The 15,345-nt window shown below is 33.4% G+C and overlaps 1 protein-coding gene across 3 annotated transcripts in view; it reads right to left on the reverse strand.

Annotated features, from left to right (window-relative positions):
- LOC140439729 (uncharacterized) overlaps window positions 1-12,686 on the reverse strand; it is a 150,914-nt gene extending 138,228 nt beyond the window's left edge. For 2 of the 3 annotated variants that reach the window (XM_072529856.1, XM_072529855.1), the window contains exon 1: window positions 11,366-12,686. In XM_072529856.1, the coding sequence (XP_072385957.1) occupies window positions 11,366-12,338 (973 nt within the window). In that variant the 5' untranslated portion in view covers window positions 12,339-12,686. The remainder of the gene's footprint in view (window positions 1-11,365) is intronic. The other variant, XM_072529857.1, reaches the window with a different exon arrangement.
- Between the last annotated feature and the right edge of the window lie 2,659 nt (window positions 12,687-15,345).

A 15,345-nucleotide genomic window follows, 5' to 3' on the forward strand; every position in this document is an offset into this window, starting at 1 on the left:
TATAGAATTAAATTTGGTCAAACGGGTAGATTCATTAGTAAGTTATAAATTTAAAAATTTAAATGAATTAGTAACAAAATATTCACATGTGTTTGAAGGTCTAGGAAAATTTCCAACAAAACACCATATAACCTTGAGAGAAGATACCAAACCTCGAATAAGCACCATAAGACGGGTTCCACATGCTTTACGAAAACGTTTAAAAAATAAACTGCGTGATCTTGAAGCGCAAGGAGTCATAACAAAGGTAGATAAACCAACAGAGTGGGTTCACCCACTTGTCATTGTGGAAAAGCCAAATGGTGACTTAAGGCTTTGTCTTGATCCAAAAGAACTTAATGGGGCCATCAAGAGAGAACATTTTCAAATTCCTTCTGTTGATGATAAATAAGGATAAAGGATAAATCCAAGAGAAACGTTACTTTTATCATCACCAGACAGTTGTTTAAAAATATTGCAACTAAATGCTCAATCTTTGACAAATAAGTTACTCAAACTTGAAGTCTTAACATTGCAGGAAACACCTGATATAATTTGTCTATCAGAACATTGGTGTACTGAAGAAAACATCCAATTTATGACCCTGAATGGATACAACATCGCCTCTTATTTTTGTCGAAAGTTCCATATCCATGGAGGATCCATCATCTACATCAAAACTGATATTAAATTCAAAACATTAGATGTCTCTAACTTTAGTGAAGAAATGGTGTGTGAGTGACTGTGCGATTTCTCTGTTTATAGCCAATAGGAAAATTTGTGTTATTAGTGTTTATCGTTCGCCATCAGGAGAAGTTCAGAGTTTTCTGTGTAAATTACATAATATATTGGAGCTATGCAGTAAGTCATATAATGATATTTATATTTGTGGGGATCTAAACATTGATTATCTTGGCATGTCTAATAATAAGCAATCTTTTAACGAGTTTTTAGTGTTATAATTTGAGAGTCACATCTGAGGCTCCTAGAAGAGTTTTCGTAGATAAAGTAGGTAAAACATCATCTACAAAATTGGATTACATATTGACAAATATCGAACCACATCTTTATAAATCAAATGTGTTCGAGGGTCACTTCAGTGACCATAAAGTATTTTCACTTAGTGTAAATTTGCAAGCCAATAAAGTATCGAAAAAAGATAAAAACCCATCAGTTACAGGGATATGTCAGATGAAAATATGCTGATGTTTAAAGCAGGGATTTTTTCTTCAGTTTTTGATGTAGTTTATTAACAATTGAATGCTGAATATGCCACAAATTCATTTGTTAGCATTTTAGATCACAATCTAAATTTATATTGTCCAATAAAAACACGGTATAAAGCACACAAAACAAATAAGGCTACATGGGTAACAAATGAGGTAAGACACGCTAGTGAAAAACTAAAAAATCTACATTGGATAGCAAAAAATATAGGGAGTCTCGAGTCTCAAGATACCTATAAACAGGAAAAAAAATATATAATTCTCTATTAATAAATACTAAAAAAAACTTTCATAGTGACTTAATTAATCAATCTTACAATATACCAAAAACAATTTGGAATTTAGTAAACAGTGAAACTGGTAGGCAAAAGAACAGGTCTGATATTATTCTACATTATGATAATAAAATTATTACCAAGTCTTGTGATATTGCTAATTCGTTTGCCTCATATTTTGCTACAATTACAGAATACAATCTGCAAACTCATTTTGGCACATCGTTACCTTCTTCTTGTACTACCTCAAAAATGTGTAACAAAACATTTTTCTTTTTACCCGTAACTTCAATTGAAATAAAAAATACAATCGATCAACTAAAAAATAAGCCTAGTACTGGTATTGATAACATATCTGTAAAAATAATAAAACTGATAAGTGATCATATATCGATTCCTTTAACCCATTTAGTTAATCTCTCAATAACAACCAGCCAATTTCCATCCATATTTAAAATGGCAAAAGTTATTCCAATCTTCAAAAAGAATGACCCCCATGATATTTCAAATTATAGACCAGTATCTGTCCTTAGCATAATTTCAAAAGTAATAGAGAAGGTTGTATACAACAGAATGTTAAATTTTATAGAAGAATACAATTTATTAACTCCAACCCAACACGACTTTAGATTAAAAAAGTCAACACTCACGGCTGCATGCAGCTTGTTTGAGCGTATTTATGATGAATTAGATAGTAGAAACCAGGTGGCAGGACTATTTTTTGATCTATCACGTGCTTTTGACTGCTTAGACATAACATTTATTCGCAATAAATTATATAACGTTGGTTTTTGTCGTGTTATCGAAGAGGGGTTACAAATAATAATCGTTACTTCACATAAACATCAGTTTATTCTCAACCCTAAAACATACCTCCATGCCCGAGCCTCGGCAACCTTCACATAACCTGTCTAACCCCCGTCATCCGTGTTGCCTAACTCCGGCACCTATATCTTAAACTAGGCTAACAACACATCTCCCCCCTTTTTTTTTTATAAAAGATCCCTGTGTCATTGATGATCTTATACCTAAACTAACTTAAACTACTACAAACATAATCTGTTAAATGAACCGGTTTCTTCACAAGTCTTTTTGGCCTGCTAGGCTTTACACACTCAAAGTCCGATACACTATCAGTGTCACTATCACTTTTATCCTGACCCGATGGAGGTAAAACATGATTTCCACTTTGTTCGATTTTGTCCGGAAATACACTGGGTTCCCCCCTACTACTTTCCTCCATAATTTTACCCTGTATGTCACCATTGCTTTGATTAGAGCAAATCATTAGCTTATTAGCTTTGTGTTACTAGAAATTGGCGGAACATAATCATTTGAGGATTCTGGTTGGGTGCTCAATACAGGGAAACAGTAGGGTGCATGAATCAAATGCCATCTATTTCTTCTAAATTTCCCAGTTTCGGTTTCAATTATATAGGACCTGGGTTCCTGACAGATCGCAACAACTTGCCCATATTTCCTGATATCAACCACCCACACAGAATCACCAACCTTAAGAGGATCTAAATCCTTGGCATTGTGTCGCTTATTGTAGTTTTTCACTTGTTTATCCTTTATTTCGTTCTTTTTATTTTCAGTGTTTGGTTCTTTTGACAAGTTTAATAAGCTTGGAAGCTGGGGCAAGTTAGATCTTAATTTTCTATTCATTAATAATTCAGAAGGTGAAACACCACATTCTAGGGGTGTACATCTGTATGCTAACAATGCCAAACTTAGGTCCTCTTTTTTATTTTTCTGAATTAATCTTTTTGCAATTTGTACAGTGCGTTCCACTCCACCGTTGCTCTGTGGCCAGTGTTGACTGCTCGTCTGATGAACAAAATTATATTCTTTTGAAAACTTTATAAATTTTGATGAAAATTGAGTACCACAGTCGGATCTAACTTCCTCTGGGATACCATAACGAGAGAAAATATCTTTAAGTTTAGGAATAATGGCATCTTCTGTCATATTGGTTAAAGTAAAAATTTCAAACCAATGTGAAAAGTAGTCAGTGGCAATCAAGTACTACTTATCATCACATTTAAACAAATCAACCCCCAGTTTTTGCCACGGCCTTTGTACAGTATTGTCTTTATGAAATGTTTCTCTATAATTTACTCTGTGTTCAACACATTGGGGACAATGTGTGACAAGGTTATTAATCTGGGATGACAATCCCAGCCACCAAACGCTCTGTTTGGCACGATCTCGACATTTTACAATTCCCATATGGCCTGTATGAATAAATTCCAACACCTTGAGTTGAAGACTCTTAGGAATGATTATGCGAGACCCTTTTAAAAGTAATTGTTCCGAATAGGAAATTTCATATCTATATTGATAGTATGGCAACAATTCAAATGGCAATTTAGATCTTTCAGGCCAAGAAGACAAAGAATATTCTTTTAGTTTTTTACAAATATATTCATTTTCTTGTTCTGTTTTTATTAAATTCAAAAAATAATCTTTAATTGGTAAATTATGAATAATTGACTGCACATATGCTGCCGTTTCTGCAGTTAGTTCTTTATTAGCTAACGTATCTGTTTGTAAAGGGGCCCGACTTAAAGTATCTGCTACAATTAAATTTTTTCCCGGCGTGTAGATTACAGTATACTTGTATCGCATTAAGCGCATTCGAAATCTTTGCAAACGTGGCGTTAACTCATCTAAATTTTTAGTTTGCAGAATTTGTAGTAAAGGTTTATGGTCTGTTTCAAAAATTAGGTTAGGAACTCCTGAAATAAAATCGTAAAAATATTCTGCTGCCCAGGTAAGTGCAAGAGCTTCTTTCTCAATCTGAGCATATCGTGTTTCAGCTGAGTTCAGAAGCCTATATGTAAAAGCCACTATTTCCCGAGTATGATCTACATTTTGTTGAAATAGACATGCACCTATACCAAAACAACTTGAGTCTGCACTAACAATTATGGTTTTATTAGCATCAAAAAACGCTAGATTTGGAGGGCTATCTAACTTTTCTTTGTTTTAAAGTGCTGAAAGCTTTATCTTGTGCTGGACCCCACAAAAAGTTAATATATATTTTTTTTTTTTTTTAGTAAGTGTGTTAATGGTTCAAGAATCTCAGATTTATTATGAATGTATTTTGCAGCAAAATTAATCATACCCAGCCATCTTGACAGCTCGGTCTTATTTTTTTTTTGGTTCAGGAAAATCACGGATAGCTTTAACCCTATCTGGATCAATTAATATCCCTTGCTCAGAGACCATATGATCCATACGTCAAATAACTGTCAAAGTTAAACTTGATAATTAAAAGTTCTCCTATTAGTTTTTAATAATTGTGTGTATATTAAACAGTATTTAATAGTTATATTACAATTAATAAGTATTCAAGATTCCCATTAAGGTAGCCAACGGAGTGGTACGGTGGTTAACGTGTACGGAGTGTAAATAGCTCCCCCCTAAATGGGGGAAGCTTTAAAAAGAAAGAAGCCGTTAGGTGTAACTATTAACCAGACAATGAGTGCAATTAACTCTAAAAGTGATGCGGAGTCAGGAAATTATTTATCGGTCCCTGTACAAGACATGGATACCACTTTAAGTTCTGAGACAACAGCTGAAACCAGTCGCCAGGTCATTAGTGATAAAGAAAAGGATATTTATAAACAAAATAAAACACCTAAAGTTTTTAATCTAAGAAATGGAGATAAGTATAATTTGAGTAATATTTGTGTTTTTATCGAACGAAAAAATATTGAAAATGCCGGCCGTCTTCATCCCTTATTTGTGGGAGATATCTTACACAAAAAACTAAATGTTAACAATATTAACCAAATTAGATCTGTTGGAAAAAATAGAATAAAAGTTAGTCTAAAAACATGTTCTGATGCCAATGCTTTAGTAAACAATCCTCTTTTATCAGAAAATGATCTTGTAGCGTTTATACCAAATCATTTATTAGAAATTAAGGGTTTGATAAAAGATATTGATACTCAATTCAATACGAAATATATTTTAGATAACATAAAATCTCCTTCAACAGTAGTTGATGTTAAACGTACACATCGTAGAATAGAAAAGGATGGTGATATACAGTATCTCCCCAAAAAAACCATTATTGTAACTTTTGAAGGGAACACTTTACCTAATTATATTTCAATAAATAGTGTATATTTTTCGGTGGAGCGGTTTTTTAGCAGAGTTACACAGTGCTTCAGATGTCTACGCTATGGTCACATTTCTAGGCAATGTAAAAATATTGAAGAGTTATGTATTAAGTGTAGTAATGTAAAAGCTGAAAATCATGTTTGTCACGATTCAGAAATTCGCTGTTTATATTGTAAAACAAATGACCACGTTTCTATTTCAAGAAAATGTCCTCATTATGAAAAACAACGTAAAATTAAGAATGTTATGGTTGAACAAAATATTTCCTTTATTGAGGCAAAAGAATATTGTGAAATGTCTTATTCTGGTATATCTGTAAACAATAGTTTTTCTATTTTATCCAACTCCAATTTTCCGCCTTTACCAGCGATTGAATCTAAGTCTGGAAATTCTAACTCCCTTTTACACTCAAATTTTAAGAATAATAGCAATTACGTTTTGCCCACCCATCCTACACGAAGTCCTACCGGCCATAGCAATAAAAAACGTCGAATTTCTAATGACACTCCTCCTCCACAACCGATGTTTCCGTTTCAGTTTGGCCCTAATCAACCACTGCCTCGAAATAATAATCCACCAAATTATCAAAATTTAAATAACAAAAACATTGTAAAGTCAATTGCAGATTTTATAGTTGAATTTTTAAAAGGTATTCATACCATTGAAGATATCAAAAATTTGAATAATGATTTAATTCAAACAGGAATAAATAAAGTGTTGGAGGACACATGTAAAAAGTAACCTTCACTCCATTACCAAAGACATTAAATATTTGTCAGTGGAATGCACGTTCTGCTGTTTCGAATAAAAATAGTCTAATGCATTATCTTGTAAATAATAATATTGATGTAGCAATAATAAGTGAAACATGGTTTAAACCCAAAAAAGTATATAGTTTCGTAGGTTATAATGTAATTCGTAAAGATAGACAAGATGGTTTTTCAGGAATTTGCATTTTGGTCAAAAAGTCGATTTCACACCAAGAATTAAGCATAGTTTCCAATTTTAATGTCGATCTTCTTGTTTGTGGTATTAATATCAAATTCAACAATAAAACTTTAAGTATAATTTCCGTTTATAGGTCACCGGATATTAAAACCAACACAACTGATTGGGTAAATATTTTTTCGCAGTTTTCAACTCCATGTATTATTGGTGGGGATTTTAACGCGCATCATGCTACTTGGGGATCCCATAAAAACGATTCTATTGGTAAACAACTCATTGAAGCAAGCAATAATTGTGATTTTGTAGTTATGAATACTGGCGAACCCACGTGTATTACCCGGCCAGGATGCAATGATTCTATGATAGATGTTACCTTTTGCTCCTCGGACGTAGCTAGTGATATAGATTGGGCAGTTTACTCTGACACACTTGGATCGAATCATTTTATGATAAAAATAACTCTTGCAAGGCAGCAAATTCCGCAGGACATCACAATTCCGCGATATAGATGGAACCTAAAAGGAGCTAATTGGGAACAATATAAAGAGTTTGTGGAAGACTACTTTTATAACTTTACTGATGCAGAATATCCAACCACCAAAGAAAAATATGCATTCTTAATCAATTGTATAAATAATGCGGCACAAAGAACTTTAAAAGAATACAGACCGTTTAAGTGCAAAAATCGAACACCTTCACCTTGGTGGGATGCAGAATGTGACAACATAATTTCTGAAAGGAAACATGTACTGCAAGTATACAAAGCAAACCCCACAAAAGATAATTTTCTTGCATACCAAAAATGCATGGCACTTACTAAACGAACATTAAAAGAAAAAGCTAAAAAAAGTTGGATTGAATGGTGTTCCAATCTCAACAAAAATACTCCAACTAGCATGATATGGAAACAAGCAAAAAAAATGAATCGTAAAACAATAAACATTGGTAAGCCACATAATGATGATTTAATAGATGAGTTTTTTAATCATGTAGCTCCCCAGACTGTTCCTTTCACTGTAAATATCGAACATACGATCTTAGATAAAAAACATTTTTTGGCAAATAATTTTCACATTAATGAACTAAATTATGCTTTAAGAAATAAAAAAAGTACTGCCCCGGGTTTTGATCAAATAAAGTATCCGATGTTAGAGAACCTACCAATTATAGCAAAAAGTTTTCTTCTACAAATTTTTGATGAGATGCTTGCAGGTGAGTGCATTGAAGATTTTAGGAAAATTATAATCACACCGATTCCTAAACAAGGTAAAGACCCTAACTTGGCCCATTCTTATAGACCAATTTCTCTGCTATCATGTGTGCAAAAAACTTTCGAACGTATGATAAAACATAGGCTGGAATGGTGGCTACATAAAAAAGACCTGCTTACGCCCTGTCAATTTGCATACAAAAGAGGAGTGGGTACGCTAGATGCACTTACAACCTTAGTAACAAATATTCAAAATAATTTCTCTAGAAATAACTTTCTTCCAACAATTTTTATTGATATTGAGAAAGCATATGACACCTTAAACTTAAATATTTTGAGTAAAAAAATGATTATTGATTTTAACATTCCTAAGGCAATAGTGTATGCTATTATCGGATTATATTCAGAAAGACATGTTTATGTCAGGGATTTTAACAACCATTTCTTAGGCCCAAGATATGTTTTCACAGGAATTCCACAAGGAGCTGTCTTAAGTCCTTTTCTTTTCAATTTATACACAGCTGACCTACATAAATTAAAGTTGGAAAAATATCCTTTTAAGATCATCCAATATGCAGATGACTTCTGCATTTACTGTGAAACAAAGAAGAGAGATGAAGCTTTTGGATTTTTAATGGATACCTACAACGTTGTAGAAATATGGTTGGAAGAAAATCACCTTCAGCTGTCGGCCACAAAATCAGCAGTGACCATTTTCAGTAGACATAATATTCCCAATATCGAAACATTTATAGTAAAACAGCGAGAAATTCCTTTTAAAAAGGTAATTAAATATTTGGGCATTATACTGGATCACAAGCTCACATGGAAATTTCACATAGAATATATGTTAAATAGATGTGAAAAAGGCCTAAACTTTCTGAAAATGACAACTAAAACTTGGTGGGGAACAGATGTTCAGACTTCCTTACTTTTTTATAGAACTTACATTCGCTCTATCATAGATTATGGATGTTGGTTATATGGATCTGCCAGCAAGAACTTACTAAACAAATTAAACATATTTATAAACCAGTGTTTGCGTATCTGTATTGGTGCCATGAAGACAACTCCTATTGAGCCCCTTTATGTTGAAGCACGTGAGCCTCCAATTTCTCTTAGAAGACATTTCTTGGCCGAAAAATTTTTACTGAAAATTAAACACCAGAACACTTTCCTTTATACCGAATTAACAAATTTAAACAATTATGATTTAACGAATAAATATTGGATTAAGAAAAATTCTCCAACCCTATGTGAAGCTCTTAGAGAAAACACATTTTGTGCCGATGAAGCTATTAATTTAAAATCACACACAGATATAAATGATTTTGAAGCTCTTTTTTATAGCGTTAAATTTATTAAACCAAATTATGTTAACACTGGAAGAGCAAATAACAACATTATAACAAGCATCTTGTCCAATTGGGATTACTACAGTACTATCTACACGGATGCCTCCAAATCAGAAGACGGTACAGGATGTGCCTTTTACATCCCCATGGAGAAGGTAGAAAAAATGTTCAAATTAAAAGCAAATATTTCCATATTTAGTGCGGAAGCAATTGCCATATATCAAGCCCTACTTTTTGTTTCTAACAGAGATTCCTCCGTTATTATTGTTTCAGATTCCATGTCAGTTCTCACAGCCATTAACCAACCTTTTTTTCCAACCTCATACTCCAATCCCTACATAATATTAATTAAAAAATTAGTTAAACACTTTAAGGAAAATAAAAAAAAATGTGATATTTATATGGGCCAAAGCACACAGTGGAATTAAACATAATGAACATGTGGACCAACTAGCCAAATTAAGTATTTATTCAGTGGATACCACAGAATTTCTACCCAGTATTTCTGATTTGGTTGCTTCACGCAAGGCAGTTTTAAAATATAAATGGAGTGACCTATGGTCTGAGTTTTGTTTTACCAACCCAAATAGATACACTTCTTTACACACAACTGTCCCTGTTGCACATTGGCACAGAACTTATAATGTCCCTAGGCGTTATATAACAACCATATCTAGGCTTAAATTTGGACATGCTTGTTTTCCTGCTCATCTTGCAAGGATTCATGTGATCGAGAGTAAAAACTGTTTGGAGTGTGGAGTAGAAGGTGACCTAGATCATGTAATTTTTGGTTGTGCCAAATATAATTTGGAGTCCACCTTATTATATAATAATATAGTTCGTATTACCGGTAAATCTCCGTTTAACGTTTTATCTGCCCTAGCGACTCAAAATAGATTAATTTACGATTGCATAATCGATTTTTTGACCAAATGTAATATTTTTCTTTAGTTAAAAAAAAAAACTTTTTACTTTTTACCTTTGTTTTCTCTCCTTTATATGTTTAATCCTATTTACTGTGTATGTTATATATTATAATGTCCTGATGGTCCCCTGGACGTGAAACGAGTGACCCATGTTAATTGTATATGTTTATGGATATATATGTGTATGTATTATTTATATTTGTTCTCTTCTTTTTGTTAAATGTTGTAAATTTATCTATTTTAGTCTATTCGATTGCAAATAACTCAAAAACTTTTTACTGTACCTAATGAGATTAAAAGATCATGTAACTGGCTGTATGGCAAACTGCCGAAGCCATAAAAAAAAAAAAAAAAAAAAAAAAAAAAAAAAAAAAAAAAAAAAAAAAAAAGACCATATGATCCAAGTATTTAGCTGTTTTTGTTGCTATAGAGCATTTGTTTTTATTTAGTGTAATACCTTCCTTATGAAGTTTTGTTAGGACTGTGTTCAAAATATTGTCATGTTCCTCTATTGTCCTTGCATGAATAAGAATGTCATCTATATGGACAACACAGCCTTCAATGCCAGTTAAGATTTTTGAAAATCTCATAGTAAAATACTCTGGGGCACAAGATATACCAAATGGAAGCCTTTTAAAGAAAAATCTGCCAAAAGGTGTTATAAAAGTTGTTAACAACTGACTTTCCTTATTCAATTTTATTTGGTAAAACCCACTTGTGGTATCCAATTTTGAAAAGAATTTAGACCCTTTCAACTGTGCTAGTGTATGAGATATTTTCCCGAGAGGAAAATGTGACCGTAACACGTTTTCATTAAGTTTAGTATAGTCACCACAAAGCCGTACACAATCTCCCTTGTCCACACAAACAATTGGGCTGACCCAAGAAGTAGGATCTTCAATGGGTTCAATTATCCCTAATTTTAGCAATCTATCAATTTCAATTCTTAATTTTGGTAACAGAGGTAAAGGAACAGTTCTGGGAACGCTCTGTACATAAGGTTTAGCATCTGGCTTAATTCTAATTGACATTTCTATTTTAAATTCACCTATATCACTAAAAATACCAGGAACTGTTTTAGCAACAGACTCTAAATTAAATTTTGAAAACATATTAGTACTCTTAGATTGATTACAATGAACAACACTGCAACTGATTTGATTTACCTGTTTAAGCTTACATTTGGAAAAATTTAGAACATTAAACCTAATGATTGACTCTCTGCTTAATATAGGTTGTCTCAACTTCCTAATACAATATATTGTTTCATCATTTGTAAAACCGTCATAAGTAAATTTTATATGTAGCTTACCCACTGTGTCCAATTTATGATCGTCCGCTGCACCAATTGCATCACATGCCACAATTTTAACCATATATTCTGGAAGTAATTTTTCATAGGGAAAACAGTTAGCATCTGCTCCTGTATCCACAAAAAAGGGTACCTTAAATTTGTCATCCAATAAGATGTCTACATACCAACGATCCTTCTTGTCTAGGTACACTTGGCCAATAAAGGAATCTGTATGTACCACTTGATTTACTGAATCCCTTCCTTCGTCGTCTATACTACTGCTACTGGTGGACCTTGAACACTTAACAGCTCTGACAGCTTTCTTCCTGCACATCACACTCCAATGACCTCTACGTGAACAAGATCTGCATTCAGAGAACTTGGCTGGACATTTCTCCCTATTTTTACATGTAGGTATGCCACAGTATCCACATCTGTAACCTTCCTTAACTTTCTCATGAGTTGTTTCTTGTTTAGCAAAACTCTTACCTTGATGTCTTTTATCACTACGCTCCCTGTAGTCCTGTTTAACTGCACTAACTGACTGCTCCTGTCTCATAATTCTATTTTGACTATCTTGAAGTTCAGCTTGGCGTGCTATTTGTATTGCCTTCTCTAGTGTCAAACCATCATTTAGTTGCATTCTTTCGCTCACCTTTTTATCAGCTATTCCGATAACAATCCTGTCACGAATTAACTCATCTTTAAGAGCTCCATAGCTACAGTGCTCTGCAAGAGTATGTAGACTTGAAATAAAGTTTCCCACAGGTTCTCCTGGCCTTTGTACCCTTGAATTAAATTGAAATCTCTCAAAGATTGTATTTCTTCGGGGAATAAAATGATTGTCGAAAATCTGCATTACATCTTGAAAGGATGCATTCTCCCCTGGTTGATTTTGAAGTAAAATATCTTCTGCTTCATTTCCCATTAAATACAACAATAGGTCTAATTTATCTTTGTCAGATTTTTGTCCAAATCCACTTACAGACATATATCTCTCTACTCTTTTCTTCCATTGGTGCCATGTCTGGGGCTGTGTAAAATCAAATTCGCTTGGAGCCGAAATGCTCGCAAACACTTCTTTATTTATTAGGATAGGTGCATCTATTTTAAGGGTTTTAGGTCCCCTCTGATTTATAGGTTATGCATAAGATTTGCACTGCTGTCACGTTCGATCACTCTTTGCTTGTTTAATGTTAACAAAACAAAGCACCAGCTGCCACCATGTCGTGTTATCGAAGAGGGGTTACAAATAATAATCGTTACTTCACATAAACATTAGTTTATTCTCAACCCTAAAACATACCTCCATGCCCGAGCTTCGGCAACCTTCACATAACCTGTCTAACCCCCGTCATCCGTGTTGCCTAACTCCGGCACCTATATCTTAAACTAGGCTAACAACACAGTTTTAGAGGGATATTTCTAGAATGGATAATAAATTTCTTAAGTGACAGGAAGAGTGTTGTTAAGATGAAAGAATCAAGCTCAGAACCATACACGACAAATAAAGGAGTACCACAGGGATCCGTGCTGGGACCATTATTATTCCTAATTTTTATTAATGACCTACCAGATTACATAAGGGCACTTATAATCGTTATATAAGTCGTTAATAGTCTCTGCACGTACACTAGAGGAATTAAAAATGACAATGAAGACTGTTGTTGACTGCTTTATACGCTGGTGTAATACCAACAGACTAATATTAAATATTGACAAGACGCAAATTATTTATTTTCATTCATACAACTCATCTAAATATGACTATATCTTAACCATCCACGATAGAAACAATATGTTATCTTCCACTCACTCTACAAAGTTTTTGGGTGTATTCATTGATTATAATCTCAAATGGTCAGAGCAAGTGAATTCAGTGCACATGAAATTGAATAAAGCTTTTTATGCTATATCTAGAATTAAAAACACACTACTCATCTCGGCATTAATGAAAAGATGCATCAAAAGATGGATTGGGGGCATGTTTGTTGCAAGAAGGCAGACCTGTGGCCTTTGCATCAAGGAGCCTTACAAAAACTGAGCAGCAGTATGCTCAAATAGAAAAAGAAACTCTAGCTATTTTATTTGCTGTAAAGAGGTTTCACTACTTTGTCTACGGGGCTTGTGTAAAAGTCCACAGTGATCACAAACCACTGGAATCAATTTTTAAAAAAAGATTTACAGTCAATTTCACCAAGAATCCTGAGAATGAGATTAAAATTATTAGATTATGATTTAGTTGTATCATACAAACCAGGAAAAAGCATGTACATATCTGACATACTATCAAGGGCATTTCTAAAAAACAACAAAAAATCTGTTGATACGGAGAGAGTTTGCTGTCCATTCAATTGTCAATGATTTACCGCTATCTGAGGAACGAAAAAATCAGTTTCGACAAGAGACAATAGCAGACCCCCAACTACAAGTTGTTTTTGATTTTATCATCAGTGGTTGGCCAGAGCAAAAATATAAAATTCCAGAAAATGTCAGACACTTTGCCAAACTTAAGGAGAACCTATTTATAACTAATGACCTTCTTTTTCTAGACAATAAATTAGTTGTTCCTTTTTCATTAAGAAAAGAAGTTCTAGGATTGCTTCATGAGGGACATTTAGGCATAGAAAAAACAAAAGCACTAGCACACCAAATTTATTATTGGCCTGGTGTGGCGATGGATATTGAATCATATATAAGGGCATGTAAGAGTTGTGAAAAATTTGCTAGAAAAAACCCAAAACAAACTCTTTTATCATATCCACTACCTAAAAGACCATGGGAGAGGGTTGGGTCCGACATTTTCACATATGCTGGAAAAAGTTACGTAGTTTTATTTGACTCATATTCTAACTGGTTAGAGGTATTACCCATTAAAGATAAAAGTGCTGATTCAGTAATTGCTGAAATTAAGACAGTTTTTGCACGATTTGGATCACCTGATTTTCTTGTAACTGACAACGTACCATATAATAGTGAAAAATTTATAAAGTTTAGCAGAAATTGGAACTTTACTTTAATCTTTCGTAGTCCTAATTATCCGCGTTCAAATGGATTAGCAGAAAAAGCAGTGTCAATTGCAAAAAACATGTTAAGGAAAACTATAGATGAAAGAAAGCATGCAGACCTTCAGTCAGCATTAATAAATTATAGAAATTATCCATTAAAAGGTATGTGATACTCACCATCACAACTTCTTAATAGCAGAAGATGTAAAACAAAAGTTCCAATTTCAGTTGATTTGTTGCATCCATGTTTGTGTGAAAATGTTGAAATGAAAATTAAAGCTAAAAAAGAATTAAATGAGACAACTTTTAATAAAAATGCAACAATATTGAAGCCATTGAACAGAGACATGGATGTAACAGTCCTTGATCACTGTAATAACACCTGGAAGTCTGCAAAAATCTTGAATCAACATGAATCGCCTAGATCATACATCCTGCAAGATGACAGTGGAAACATTATCAGAAGAAACATATCTCACATAAGATCATCAGTAAATAAACATGTTGTAGACTGTGGTGATGATCATCATGTGGGTGGCGATAGTAGTGTATTTCATGAATTGCCAGACAGTGAGGGTATTGAAACACATCAGGAACATCAAGCAACAGAAGTTTTAATCCCTGATAATAATCATATACTTGAAACATCAAATCATAATAATACTTACTGTACAAGGTCAGGGAGACAAATTAAAAAACCTTGTAAGCTGAACTTATAAGGAAAAAGAAAAGAGGATGTATGATACCCAGTTAAGTGACAATCATATTATTCATGTTGGTACCAGAATGGCATGACAGGAGGTGACAAGACAGATTATTAGGTTAGACACGGTTGTTAGGTTAAGTTACTGGCATGTGAAGTTAATATACTTGTTGCTTATACAATTACTCATTCTAGTATTTGTTTTATTTATTACACCTTCTATCAGGCTTATACACGCCCCACTAGCTATTATACAATGGAATATAAGATCTTATAATACCGATGTT

This window comes from Diabrotica undecimpunctata, chromosome 4 (genome assembly GCF_040954645.1).
Source record: "Diabrotica undecimpunctata isolate CICGRU chromosome 4, icDiaUnde3, whole genome shotgun sequence".
NCBI lineage: Eukaryota > Metazoa > Arthropoda > Insecta > Coleoptera > Chrysomelidae > Diabrotica > Diabrotica undecimpunctata.